This window comes from Nyctereutes procyonoides, unplaced genomic scaffold (genome assembly GCF_905146905.1).
Source record: "Nyctereutes procyonoides isolate TBG_1078 unplaced genomic scaffold, NYPRO_anot_genome, whole genome shotgun sequence".
NCBI lineage: Eukaryota > Metazoa > Chordata > Mammalia > Carnivora > Canidae > Nyctereutes > Nyctereutes procyonoides.
Genome location: NW_026575144.1, coordinates 14,875,643 through 14,889,101, shown reverse-complemented (window position 1 = coordinate 14,889,101; position 13,459 = coordinate 14,875,643). Strand labels below are relative to the sequence as shown.

The 13,459-nt window shown below is 42.4% G+C and overlaps 1 protein-coding gene across 5 annotated transcripts in view; it reads right to left on the bottom strand.

Annotated features, from left to right (window-relative positions):
- TBCE (tubulin folding cofactor E) overlaps positions 1 to 13,459 on the bottom strand; it is a 78,770-nt gene that overhangs the window by 7,782 nt on the left and 57,529 nt on the right. For all 5 annotated transcript variants that reach the window (XM_055308809.1, XM_055308808.1, XM_055308807.1 and 2 more), the window contains 6 exons: positions 9,009 to 9,191; positions 6,001 to 6,089; positions 3,970 to 4,069; positions 3,394 to 3,496; positions 2,166 to 2,242; positions 783 to 878 (listed from right to left, as the gene is read on the bottom strand). In XM_055308809.1, coding sequence (XP_055164784.1) covers positions 783 to 878; positions 2,166 to 2,242; positions 3,394 to 3,496; positions 3,970 to 4,069; positions 6,001 to 6,089; positions 9,009 to 9,191 — 648 coding nt within the window. The remainder of the gene's footprint in view (positions 1 to 782; positions 879 to 2,165; positions 2,243 to 3,393; positions 3,497 to 3,969; positions 4,070 to 6,000; positions 6,090 to 9,008; positions 9,192 to 13,459) is intronic.

Below are 13,459 nucleotides of genomic sequence, written 5' to 3'. Positions count from 1 at the left end.
TAGGCTTTCAGGCCATGTGAAATGCTTAGAAACCATACAGTCAGGGCACCTGGGTGGCTCAGTAGATTGAGCGTCTGCTTTCAACTCAGGTCATGATACCAGGGTCTTGGGGTTAAGTCCCACATTGGGCTCCCTGCTCAACAGGGAGCCTGCTTCTCCCTCTCCCTCTATCCCTGCTCATGCTGTCTCTCTATAATAAATAAAATCTTAGACAAAAAAAGAAGGAAAGAAAGAAAGAAAGAGAGAGAGAGAGAGAGAAAGAAAGAAAGGAAAGAAAGAAAAGAAAGAAAAGAAAGAAAGAAAGAAAGAAAGAAAGAAAGAAAGAAAGAAAGAAAGAAAGAAAGAAAGAAGAAGAGAAAGAAAGAAAGAAAGAAAGAAACCACGAAGTCCAGTTTGGAGCACTCAGAGTGGCCTCATGTTCTGAGGATGCTACAGTTGCCTACCCACTCCTGGGGCCTGCTGCTGTGCTGTGTGGTCATGGGTCTCAAAGAGAAAAAGACATGGTCTATTTCCCAAAGTTTAATGAATGAAGATTTTTGACGTTAGCACCAAGGCCCAAATCCTTCACTGCTCAGTTACCTAGTACAGATGTAGACTACAGTGTATGTGCTTCACAAGGACATTCTCCACCTAAATTCAAATAAAGTCTCCCAACAGGAATTACAGTTTGTGAGTTCCATCACCAGCATCACGTTTCCACTGAGACAGTGTATATAACATACGATCCACTCACTAAAAACTTCCTAAGCACTATTGTAACTGGTATTTTAGGAGCAAATTACCTGGGCAGATATGCTATTAGAAACAGCTGATTTTCATCAATTGACTGATTAGAGGAAAGGTCTAATAATTTGAGTGTCTGCAGAACATCAGCCGGCCTGTATGGAAAATAGAAGCGTTTCACCATGAATTTAATCTCTTGTTTTCAAAAGATATAACCTTAAAATATCTGCATTTAGTGTAGTGGAGAGGTTAGGGGCGGGAGGCAGGTGGAGAGCACCACACGAGGGAAACATGAGGGGCCCTGGTGGTGATGGAAATATTCTGCAGCTGGACTGGACCAACATCAGGATCCTGGTTGTGATATCACACTGCAGCTCTGCAGGATGTTCCCAAGGGGGAAATCTGGGTGATGGGTACAGAGGATTATTTCTAATAATTGCATGTGAATCTTAAATTATCTCAAAATAAAAAGTATAATTTAAAAACACCTACAGAGGGGGATCCCTGGGTGGCTTAGCGATTTAGCGCCTGCCTTTGGCCCAGGGTGTGATCCTGGAGTTCCGGGATCGAATCCCACGTCGGGCTCCCGGTGCATGGAGCCTGCTTCTCCCTCTGCCTGTGTCTCTGCCTCTCTCTCTCTCTCTCTATGTCTATCATGAATAAATAAATAAAATATTTAAAAAAAAACACCTACAGGGTGTCCTGAGTGTGGCTCAGTCTATCGAGCGTCCAACCCTTGGTTTTGGCTCAGGTCATGATCTTAGGGTCATGAAATCAAGACCTACGTCAAGCTCCATGCTCAGTGCAGAGTCTTCTCATCCTTCTGTTCCTCCCCCTGCTCACTTGTTCTCCCTCTCTCTCTCCCTTTCTCTAATAAATAAATAAAATCATTAAAAATAAATAAAAATAAAAACACCTCCATCTGCCTGTATAATAAATCATTCTGTATAATAAAATGAATCTGTTCATTGAGAATTTGTGTAAATTTGCCCATGTTTAATTTTACATAATAATTTAGTAACAATCAACCAAAGAGAAAGACAACATCTATAATTTACTTAAAGAGAACAAGCTTTTATATATACTTTGGTACACCAACCTGAAGTAGAATAATGCTACTGAAGAATAATGCTAACTAAAATGCATTATTTGATCTTTATAAAGGATTTCCCACATAACGTCCATTTTGAAACAAATTAAATATGTTTCTGTCAAACTAATAAAATTCTTGTCTTCAAATATAGTTAAGCCAAGGCTTTCACTCTGATGGGCCTTTCCTCAATTAGATGCAATAATCAGTTGACATCCTACTTTGTGAAGAATGAGCCTGTTTCTAATTCTTATTTACAAATCCTTTAAAAAGATTAGTGTGAGGCATAATTGAGACCATTTATTTATCCAGCCTAGACAGTGATACGTGCACGTAAGTAAACCCTCGTTACCTTTCTGAAATGAAAAGGTCGTTAGAGGCGAGGTACAGCTCCTCAAGAACTGGCCATCCAGGAGCACACCGGAGCACCTAGGAGGGAAACAATTCAGGCTGAAGCAGCCTCTCTCGGCTGTTTCTTCCCGCGTGTTTATTACTATAACCTCTACATTAACTCAGTTCAGTTACTGTTTTAGAAATAAAATGCCCGGTGGACGTTTCAGCACGGACTCTAGTTCAGGCTAGGAGTGCCAGTGGACAGGTGACAAAATTAAAATGTCAAGAGCTGTGTTTCAGTGACACGGGAGCGTGTGCAGCCGGCATTCCCGGAGCCCCTGAACTCTACCAGACACCCGCACAGTGGACTTGCAGACGTGCACTTCGCACACTCTTATTATTTGACACAGTTTGCTTCACCAAAGTTAAGAAATCAATGTCAAACACCATTCCTCAGTTCTCAATACCAACCTGAGTTTGTAAAGAAGGCAATAATAGACAGTGTTTCCCAACTATTTCGACATTCTCTCACTTGAACTTCACCACCATCTCTAGCACCTGAATTTTCTGCATGCCCTTCCTGTTCACGTGCTAGGTCTAAACCCCCTGCAAAAGGAGGGAGCGCCAGCTAAAGGCAACCTGTCTCTCAGCGGGGCGCCCCAGTGGCATTTCACAGACAAGTAACTTTGCTGGGGGTGTACTTGGTTCGAAGTTAGAATATTCTGGGCAGTTGAGGTCAGTTCACCTCTGATATAAAAAAGTAGTGGCAGACCTAAGTTCCAAATGCTGCCGGGCAAAGGACTCATTGGTCCACTTTCGGAACCCAGCTGTTTACAATGAACAGTGGATTCCAGGAGCCAAATCTCAAATGAGAAAAGGAGACGAGAACCCTGTGGCAGCTCTGCCTCTGCCCTGGAGCACTTGGGGAAACTGGTTGAGCTCCATCAACAGCTAACTCGAGGGCTTTTGAAGTTCAGCATATGTTAACCACTATGGAGTGCCACTGTCCAGAAAGACACCAGAACAAACCAGAAGGACCTGAGAGAGAGAGAATATGGATCCCAAGATACAAAATTCTACTTCACTAGAAAGATTCTGTAACTTTCTGTAAGGTGGTTTAAAGAGTCCTCTTATTTCGATAATAGGATGATGAAATGAAGCCACCATTGTGTTTTCATTCCCTATTAAGCCAAGATTTTGAAATTTCCTATTTCTAGGTAATAAACTTTGCAAAGAAACAGGATTACCTCCGCCCACGTTATTCCTGTCCGGTTAAGGGCTAAAATCTTCAGTGCAGGAAATGCCCGGGTCAGAGTCAGCGAAGCCAAAGGAAAGCTGAGTTTATTCTCACTGTGTAGAGAAAAAAGTCACGATGTGCAGACTGCCTGCTCCCCAGGGGGCCCGAGTGAAAGTCATCAAAAGCAACAATTTGGGGATTTAATATGAGCCATTTGGTTTGTTTCAACCTTAAAGTGAAATTGATTAAAAACCAAGGGAGTCCAGGGGCACCTGGGGAACTCAGCGGTTGGGTTGAGCATCTGCCTTGGGCTCAGGTCATGATCCCATGGTCCCAGGGATCAAGTCTCACATCAGGCTCCCTGCATGAGCCTGCTTCTCCCTCTGCCTATGTCTCGGCCTCTCTCTCTATGTCTCTCATGAATAAATAAAATCTTAAAAAAAAAAAAGAAGAAGAAGAAGAAGAAATGAAGCTTAATTTCCACTAAGCTGTGTCCCCCTCATTGCCACAGAAATGCTGAGAGGGAATGAGGAGAGGTCAGAGGTTTTAATACCAGGTCACAGAATGGTTGCCTAAGAGTTCATACCTGAGGTTAAGAACTTCCAGGTGTTTGAGCTGATCAGCAATATCTAGGACTTCATCCCACGAGGACAACAGGTTTCGTGACAAATCTACCTTTCTGATATCTCAAAGTACATGTTAAGGAAGAGTAATACAGAAAGATTCACACAGAACAGTAGGCACCCCTTAATTCTAGAGCACCAATCTTTAGCCTCTCACTTTACACCCTCTATTCTGCTTGAGATTTTTTTCATGAGCACACACTACTTTTACCTTTTTAAGTCACCCAAGTCTTCATTTAGAAATGAAAATGTTCATTTTCAGGGCACCTGGGTGGCTCAGTTGGTTAAGTGTCTGCCTTTGGCTCAGGTCATGATCTCGGGGTCCTGGGATTGAGCCCTGCTCAGCGGGGAATCACTTCTCCCTCTGCCCTGCTCATGTTCTCTCTTGCTCACTCTCTAATATTTAAAAAAAGAAAGAAAGAAAGAAAGAAAGAAAGAAAGAAAGAAAGAAAGAAAGAAAGAAAGAAAGAAAAGCAAAAAGAAAACGTTCATTGTCCTATACTGCGAACTTGAGACAAGTATCTACAATAGTAAATAAGAACCAAATGTCCTAACAAATGCTCAACCATTCTAACAATATCCCACAAAAAGAGAGAAAAGGAATGACAGAGTTTGGTTGATAAATCCTAAAGTGCACCCCGGGCCTCGTCCTGGGCACGGTTTCTGGCTGCTGCCTCAAGACTATGCACACACCTTCTGTGGTGCAATATTCTGCTCTGCATTGTGGGAACCCCCAAGTCATCGGTGGCATCTCCCAAGACAGACAACAAGGGGTGACCGGGGACAAAGGTTCTGAAGTGCTAAGAATGATTCCAGGATTTAGAGAAGGATTAACCAGCCAGAGAGAAAGAAAACGGCGCCCGAGCTGAATGCTTCAGGGGGAGCGCAGTGCCATCAAGAGGGAGCACAGCATCAAGAAGCCCCGGGTATGGGGATCCCTGGGTGGCTCAGCGATTTGGTGCCTGCCTTTGGCCCAGGACTGAGGGGGTCAACACCCCAGACACTCTGCTGAGGATCTCTGCTCTAATTTCTATCACCACAAAGGATGCGCTACAGGGAAAGCGAGAAATAGCTGGCTAAAGATTGCTGCTCATCTGCCATCTCTTCCCCCAGAGAACATGGGTTATAAACGATCTGTGGCATAAATTATTACATAGAGGTTAGGCCAGCTTAAAGAATTATGAGAAAACCTTTTAAAGTTCAAGAAAGTCCATTTCATTTGCCAGTGGGATTTTGTTTTTTCAAACTCCTCTCCAATATTTTTAGTTGTGGGCATAAAAGCAATATAGGGCAAAAACAAAAACCACTCCTAGGAGAAGGCAGAGAAAAGAGATTATAATCTTTGGGAAAGCCTGCTTTGAGGTGCGGTGACAAAACCGCAGGCGGCCGCATGACACAAGAGAGGATTCTGCGCACCCACAAGAAGGCAGTCCAGGAGGGCAGGGGCCCTGGGCCTCAGGGCCTCTGGCTCCTCCTCTGCTCTCCCTGCCCCTACTGGACGGTCTTCACACCAGATGGCTGCCAGGCCCTGGGCAGGGGGCAAAAGGCAGACACCAGCCAGCCAAGCCTGTCCTCGCATAAGGAGCCCCGTCCAGGGCAGCCCTGGTGGCTCAGCAGTTTAGCACCGCCTTCAGCCCAGGGCGTGATCCTGGAGACCCATCAGACTCCCTGCATGGAACCTGCTTCTCCCTCTGCCTGTGTCTCTGCTTCATTCTCTCTCTCTCTCTCTCCCTCTCTCTCTCTCTCTGGCTCTCAAAAAAAGGAGCCCCGGCAAGATACTTCTGCTTCCCATTTCCTTTGCTTGGGGTGAGTCCCACTGTCTCCCCTGAAGGCCGAGGGGTCTGGGAAAGTAAATAATTTACCTGGGCAGCAACTGGCCCAGGTGAGACAAGATGCCCTTAGGAAGAAAGTCAGGGAGAACAGACACTGGTGGGCTCCTGGCCGTGTCCGGCACAAGTGTCAGGTACAAAGTCAGATTTGCTGTGAAAGGATACTAGGACATGCTTTGGCAATTGCTCCTTTGTCGCCAGCACAATTCACTGCACAGTTCCTCAGAGAAATTTCTTGCAACTTGCTGAGCTGACTGCATGAAAAACAGAGTTCACACATATGCATAAACATGTAAACGTCCACTGGCCCTTTTAAACGTTAAAAAGCACTTCATATGAGAAGTTACCAAAAATAACAAATACCAGTACCCAGCAGCCAATTTAAGCAATGCAGCTTTACTAAAAAGAAGAAAGAGAAAGTAAGCATTATACACACTACCAATAGCACTGAAGCTCTTCAGGTCCCATCCAGGACAGAATGCTCCTCCTCTGCTCCCCGTAGATAACCGGTATCAGGTACTGGGTTTTTGTTTACACCTAAGCATTTCACAGTTTTATAACACACTTCTACATCCCTAAACAATCATAGCATTTCATCCATAATGAAACTTGATATAAAGGGTATCCTACTGCATATATCCTCCTCCAAGCTACTTTCCCCTCAACAGTGTATCGCTCAGCAGTGAAACTTAGCTACATCAACCTACATACTCTAGAGCATTCATTTTCACATCTTAGAGACCACAATTAATTTCTTTACTACACTGTTGACATTTAGATTATTCCAACAGGGCTGAAGTAAACATATCATATACTTCTCATATTTACATGTGAAGGTCCCTCTAGGGTTACATCCTGGACAGTGTGCGTATCTTCAGCTTTACTAGATAATCTCAGAAACCACTTTAAGTCTGGAGGATCTGCGTTTTCTACTCATTGAAAGAGCCTATGTGGTATTTAGACTATGGGATCTAAGAGCCCTATCGCCTGGGTTCAAATCCCAATTCCACCGCTTCTTTGGGCTTTAGGTGAATCAGATTCCACAGCTTTAAAATGCTATATGGTTTAGGGGCACCTGGGGGGCTTAGCCAGTTAAGCATCTGCCTTTGGCTCAGGTGATGATCCCAGGGTGCTGGGATCCAGTCCCACATCAGGCCCCTGCCCAGTGAGGAGTCTGCTTCTCCCTCTGCCCCTGTTTGTACTTTCTCTCTCACTCTCTCTCAAATAAATAAATACAATCTTTTTTAAAAAAATAAATAAAATGCTATGGTTTGCACACATGTTCATTGCAGCATTACCACTGTAGCCAAAGGGTGAAAACAACCCAAATGTCCATCAATAGATGAATGGATAAACAAAGTGTGATATACCCATAAAACGGAATATTACTCAGCCTTGAAAAGGGAGGAAATTCTGACATAAGGGTAAACTTAAGGACATTAGGCCAAGCAAAAGAAGCCAATCATAAAAGGACAATACCGGGGCACCTGGGTGGCTCAGTGGTTGAGCATCTGCCTTTAGCTCAGGTCATGATCCTGGGGTCCTGGGATTGAATCCCACATTGGCCTCCTTGTTCAGTAGGCAGTCTGCTTCTCTCTCTGCCCTTACCTGCTGCTCTACCTGCTTGTGCTCTCTCTCTAATAAATAAATAAAACCTTAAAAATAATCTTGATTTATTCTAAGTTTTTCTCCTCCACATATTTTTTATTGAAAAAAAATCACATAAAGTATATGCTTTAGCCTCCTTTATACATGAATACACAGCTCAGCGATTTTAAATAAATATGCACAGGTAACGAACCCAGATCAAGAAACACCATTCTCGGAACTTGGGAAGTCCTCTCTGTGTCCCTGATAGTTGCTTCCTCCCCGCGAAACTGTCTATCATGACTTCTAACATTAGTGAGCAGTTGTACCTGATTCTGACCTTCACACAGACGGAGTCAGACAAGCTGTGCTTCACTGTGCGACTATTTCTGCAGGACACTGTGTTAATGAGCTCTTGCCCATACTGTTGCATCAAGCAGTAGTTTGCTCACGTTCACTGCTGAACCTCCACTGAATGAATACAACACACTTTATTCGTCCATTTTATGGTCATAGATATTTGGATTGTACCTCTGAATTTTTGATGTTCTTGCTGATGCTGGTCACCTCCGCTAAAGAACAGAGGTATCAAGAAATGAATTTATTCTTCAACACTGTCCCCAGGGGCACTTTAAAGGTTGAATTGTGTTAAATCTTAACAGGAACAGCAAAATAAGAGAGCGCATCAATAGACTTTGAACAAAACTACAGTTAATTATTTGACTTAAGAGACATTTAGAGAAAGGAAAAGATTGCAGGCCTACACCAAGAGTACAAATGTACTCTCCAGGGTGGCCACCCGGGGCACTACAAAGCCACCCATCTGGGTCAGGGTCAAACACCACAGCACTGACCACCGATGAATCTGCATAACCTGGAAGGTTCTTGGGTTATTGTGGGAACATCAGCTTCTACTCACTGTGATTCAGACAGTGTATCGGAGAGAGCGGAAGGCCTCTCTTCATAGAACCACAGTGTACAGAGTTTCAGAGAACAGAATGTTTGCCCTCAGCAGTTTTACAATGCATTATGCAGTGCCCCTCAAACTACTACATAATAATTTGGGGTACTTCTTAAAAGCAAGAGTCCATGACATTCTAATTAATGGCTAGGGAGGGACCCAGGATTCTGCAATCTCACAAGCATCCTAGGTGAGAAGGTTGTGCACCCGGAGATGGAAAATGACTCAGTTCTAGATGGACCAGCATGCCACATGGCAGGTAACAACTCAGAGCTCTGTTTCTGTTTCTGATTTGTCACCCAGCTAGAAATGTCACCATGAAACAGAAAAGGACCAAAGTGTCAACCTTAGTTACTTATTCCACAAGACAGCTGGTATAAATATTAATAATGAGCAAACTGATGTTTTAATCCCAATATAGAAAAGCCCAACAATCCTATGCTAAATTAAGAACATTTATTTCCCCAAAGACTCAATCCTCAGGTTCCTCTGATTTCAATCTGCGGTTTGTGCAGGAAGGACAGAGCAGGTTGGAAGCAAAGTTCTGGGTGTCAACATACAATCCAGTGAACTTCAATTCTGAACAGTGATGAAAGTCATCTCTGCCATTATCAATCCTACGTACCTTTGCTGCTTTATAATAGAGTCAAAACCAATTGTTTCCACGGGTTTATTTCCAATTATAATTTGCCCTTTCCCATCTTCCTCAGGCGCATCTTCTAACACATAGCGATTCTTAACTGCAGTGAGAAAGTCCACTCCAAAATTTACTTTGTTTGGACGAATAAAGGATCCTCCTGTTGGGTGCCTGGGAAAGAAGAGAAATGGAACAAATAAAATATCATCAATGAGGACATTTACAGATGACATGTGTGAGGGGCACCTGGGTGGCTTAGTTCAGCGTCTGGTTCAATTTTGGCTCAGGTCATGGTCTCAGAATCATGAGATCAAGCCCTGTTTCAGAGAACCTGCTTGAGGATTCTCTCTCCTCCTCTTCCTCTGCCCCTCCCTCTGCTCGCATAGTCTCTCTAAAATACATAAGTCTTAAAATTTTTTTTTAAATAACTCATTTGAAAATCCTTTATAAATTGTCAGTCTGCCACAAATGTAAAACATCTACATTTACAAATGTGTTCATAAATATAGTATATAAATATAAATACAAAGAAAAGCAATTCCACAGTTTTTAAAAAAAGATTTTATTTATTGGTGAGAAACACAGAGAGAGGTAGAGATATAGGCAGAGGGAGAAGCAGGCACCTTGTGGGGAGCTGGATGCGGGACTCAATCCCAGGACCCTGGGATCATGCCTTGAGCCAAAGGTAGACACTCAACCACTGAGCCACCTATGTGCCCTATACAATTATTTTTATTTTTATTTATTTATTTTTTTACACAATTATTTTTAAAGATTTTATTTCTAATTAATCTCTACACCCAATGTGGGGCTTGAACCTACAACCCTGAGCTCAGGAGTTGCACACTCTACTGACTGAGCCAGCCAGGCAACCCAGGAATTATACAATTAAAAAAATAAAAAAAAGAAAATGTCACCCACCAGAATGGCCATAAATGCAATGTTCTGAAGGTTTGTAAAATATTCTCTATGCTGAAAAATTAACATCAGCATAAAAGGGAAAAGTAACATACAAATGTATAATCGATATGACTGATTAAAAAGCGTTGTGAGCTTATGCAAGCATAATAAGCCCCAACAGATAAACAGGCAAGAAATATTAAACAGACCATTCACATAATAGGAAAAAGAGGTATTAATTCCACAGGTGAAAGTTTTACCTTGCTCATGATTAAGAAATGCAAATTCACATCACAAAACCAGTTTCAAAAAAACTGGCCAAAATTAAAGAAAAATCCTAACACCTCAGAGACTGCAAGGCTGGGTTCAGTTCTGATTGTAGGATCATATTCCTGGGAACCTGTCAGCAGGCAATAACTTAAAAATACAAACAAAATTGCATTTCCAAAGATTCTGTATAACAGCATTTATTTATAACTGCGGAACTCTGAAAAACGTCAGAAAGCCCAGCTGGATAGGAATTGTTAAGTAAACCAGACAGATGTAGTCATTAAGAATTCTAGCTGTAACACTGAATAAAATTACTCACAAAATAATGTTTAGATTTCTAAAAACCAAACCAAACTGTACATGAAATGACTATAGAAGAATCATAGCTACAAACAGAGATGGAATAAGGACACAGATGAAAACATTTGTGGGTAACAGGCTTACATACAAAATCTTTCCAATAACAAACTTGAACTAAATATATTGTCAAAGCTTAAATATGGGGCTAAAAACAGAGAATGTGGGAAGAATGCTACATGAAATAGGATATTTCACCACAATTTCTATCCAGGTTTTAGAACAATTTTTGGATTTAACATTAAGACTAATCGTATTACTGGATGTAATGACCACTCCGTCAGGCTTTTCAAGAGATTCAATATGGGTCTCTGGACCTCTTAAATTTCAGCATTCAGCATGACATCATGGCAATGAGATCTTATTTTCTGAATGATCTAAGTATCCACTATAAAATAGTCGTAAATGTTAACACTATCATTTGATCACTTGAGAGAATGATGAAATACATAAATTGCCAACAATTATATTATAAACACTATTTCAGCTTATAATCTTTGATTCTTAAAGAAATCAAAGCTTCCTAGAAATCACCATAATTAAAAAGGATGAAAACTCGTATGGATAAATTTCATCCATATAAACATACACTTTTTAAAGATTTTATTTACTTATTTGACAGAGAGCACAAGCAGGAGGAGCAGCAAAGGGAGACGCAGACTTCCCACTGAGCAGGGATCGATCCCAGGACATGGGGCTCTATCCCAGGACCCTGAGATCATGACCTGAGCTGAGGCAGTCGCTTAACCGCCTGAGCTACCCAGGTGCCCCTAAACATACACTTTTTTAAAATGGGTCCACAGAGATGACCAGAGTGTGAAAGGGGTCTGTGATCCCTAAAAGTTAGAAGCGATGCCACGGATAAGAAGAAATGGCCCAGAGGTCATGAGAACCCCAGAGTGTGGGGTCCTGGAAGCCAATGAAGAAGGTGGACAACCATGTCCAGTACTACAAAAGGATGCAAGGTGATGGCTAAGGCTGGCCACCAAATCTAGTGACCAGTAGGTAACCCTGGTAGGAGCAGTGGGGCAGTAGCTGGGTGGGGGAGTTCAAAACAGTGAGGAGCCAGGGAGCCCTGTCTGCTTTCACCCCAAAGGGAAGAAGAGCATTAGGGTGGCAGCTATAGGGACACAGGGTATCAGAAGAAGGAATGTCTTATGATGGCGGGGGGGCGTATCAGATCTATATGCTGCTGAAAATAATGCAGCGATGAGGAGAGAACTGATGATGCAGGAAATTAAATTCTCTGCTGCAGTAAAATCAAGTTCTGAGTCTGTACAGTATGTTGTAATATCAGAAGATCACTGACTACCAGAAGCTTCCTAGAAAATGTTACATTTTGGCCCCTGGGGAAGTTCATGTTGTTAATAAAACCCACAGTTCTGGGGATGCCTGGGTGGCTCAGTCCTTAAGCATCTAAGTTCAGCTCAAGTCATGATTTCAGGGTCATGGAATGGAGCCCCACGCTGGGCTCCCTGCTCAGTGGGGAATTTGCTTTCCCTCTCCCCTTTGCTCCTCCTCCCTCTGCCCCACCTCCCCTGCTCACACATTTTACTCCCTCTCAAATAAATAAAATCTGTAAAAAACAAAACACAGTTCTAAGAAGCACAGTTATGTTACTCAGCTAAAGTGATGAAATATAGCTAGCATCATTTTTTAAGAATTCACAGGGATCTACTTGAGATTATCTAGGCTAGGATTTCATAACCTAAAAAACAGAACGTCATCTGAAAATCTTATTGGATTCCAGGAATCTGCTTGTTTTGAACAATGCTCCAGGGCATTCTGACTTCACTGGGCCTCATATCTAACCCTGTTTCAGTTGGGGGTCCTGGAGTCCACTGTTAGAAGTATCACAGCCACGACCAAGAACTCAGGATTTCTGACTACTTGTTCTTTCCTACATTTCTGTCTGGGCTTACAGATACAAATCAATGCTTTATTTTGGCAAATTAAACACATTCCCTAAATTTAATTCCTGATCAACATATACCTTTTTTTAAAGTTTTTTTTTTTTTTTAAGTAATCTCTACACCCAATGTGGGGCTCAAACTTACGACCCCAATGTCAAGAGTCACATACTCTTCCAGCTGAGTCGGCCAGGTGTCCTGACTGATAAATTCCTAAGATGGAAGGCAGGAGCAGGACAGGGTCGGTGCAGCTCGGGAGTCTGAGTAGAACAAATCTGGGATCCTTCTGGGCCCCACAACTTACTGGCTATACGACCTCAGGTAGCCAATCTTACCTTCTCAGCCTGAGTCTCCTCATCTATAAAGCCCCACCAAATGAGGTTATTTATAAGGATTATATAAGCCATAATATATAAGCCATCACTATATTGCCTAGCATAGCCTTTCTCTACAGACACGCAGATCAATACAGCAGTCCTTTCTATTCTATACAGCATTATATCTAATATGCTGTTAAGCATAAACCCACATATTCTGATATACTGGGATATCCCAAACCTACAATCTCTAAACTCAAGCAGTGGCTGCCAAACTTGTTCAGTTAGGCTCCTAAGGTATATATAAAGTCGATGACATCGTGACATAACAATTTCTCCATAGAACTATATACAGTTTTGCCAGGAAAAAATACAGTTAATGGGGCTCCTGGGTAACTCAGTTGGTTAAGTACCTGCCTTTGGCTCAAGTCATGATTTCAAGGTCCTAGGATCGAGCCCCACGTCTGGCTCCCTGCTCAGTGGGGAGCCTGCATCTCCCTCTCCTCCTGCTTGTGCTCTCTCTCTTTTTTTAAAAGGGGAAAAATAGTTATTAATGAATGCAAGATAAAATTCGCATGCAAATTCAGACACAAAGTTATTCTCTATTGCCACCTAAACATCCTCCAAAGTATAGTGTGGCTTAAAATGATCTGCTCTTTCTTAAGATTCTGTGGGTTAGCTTTGC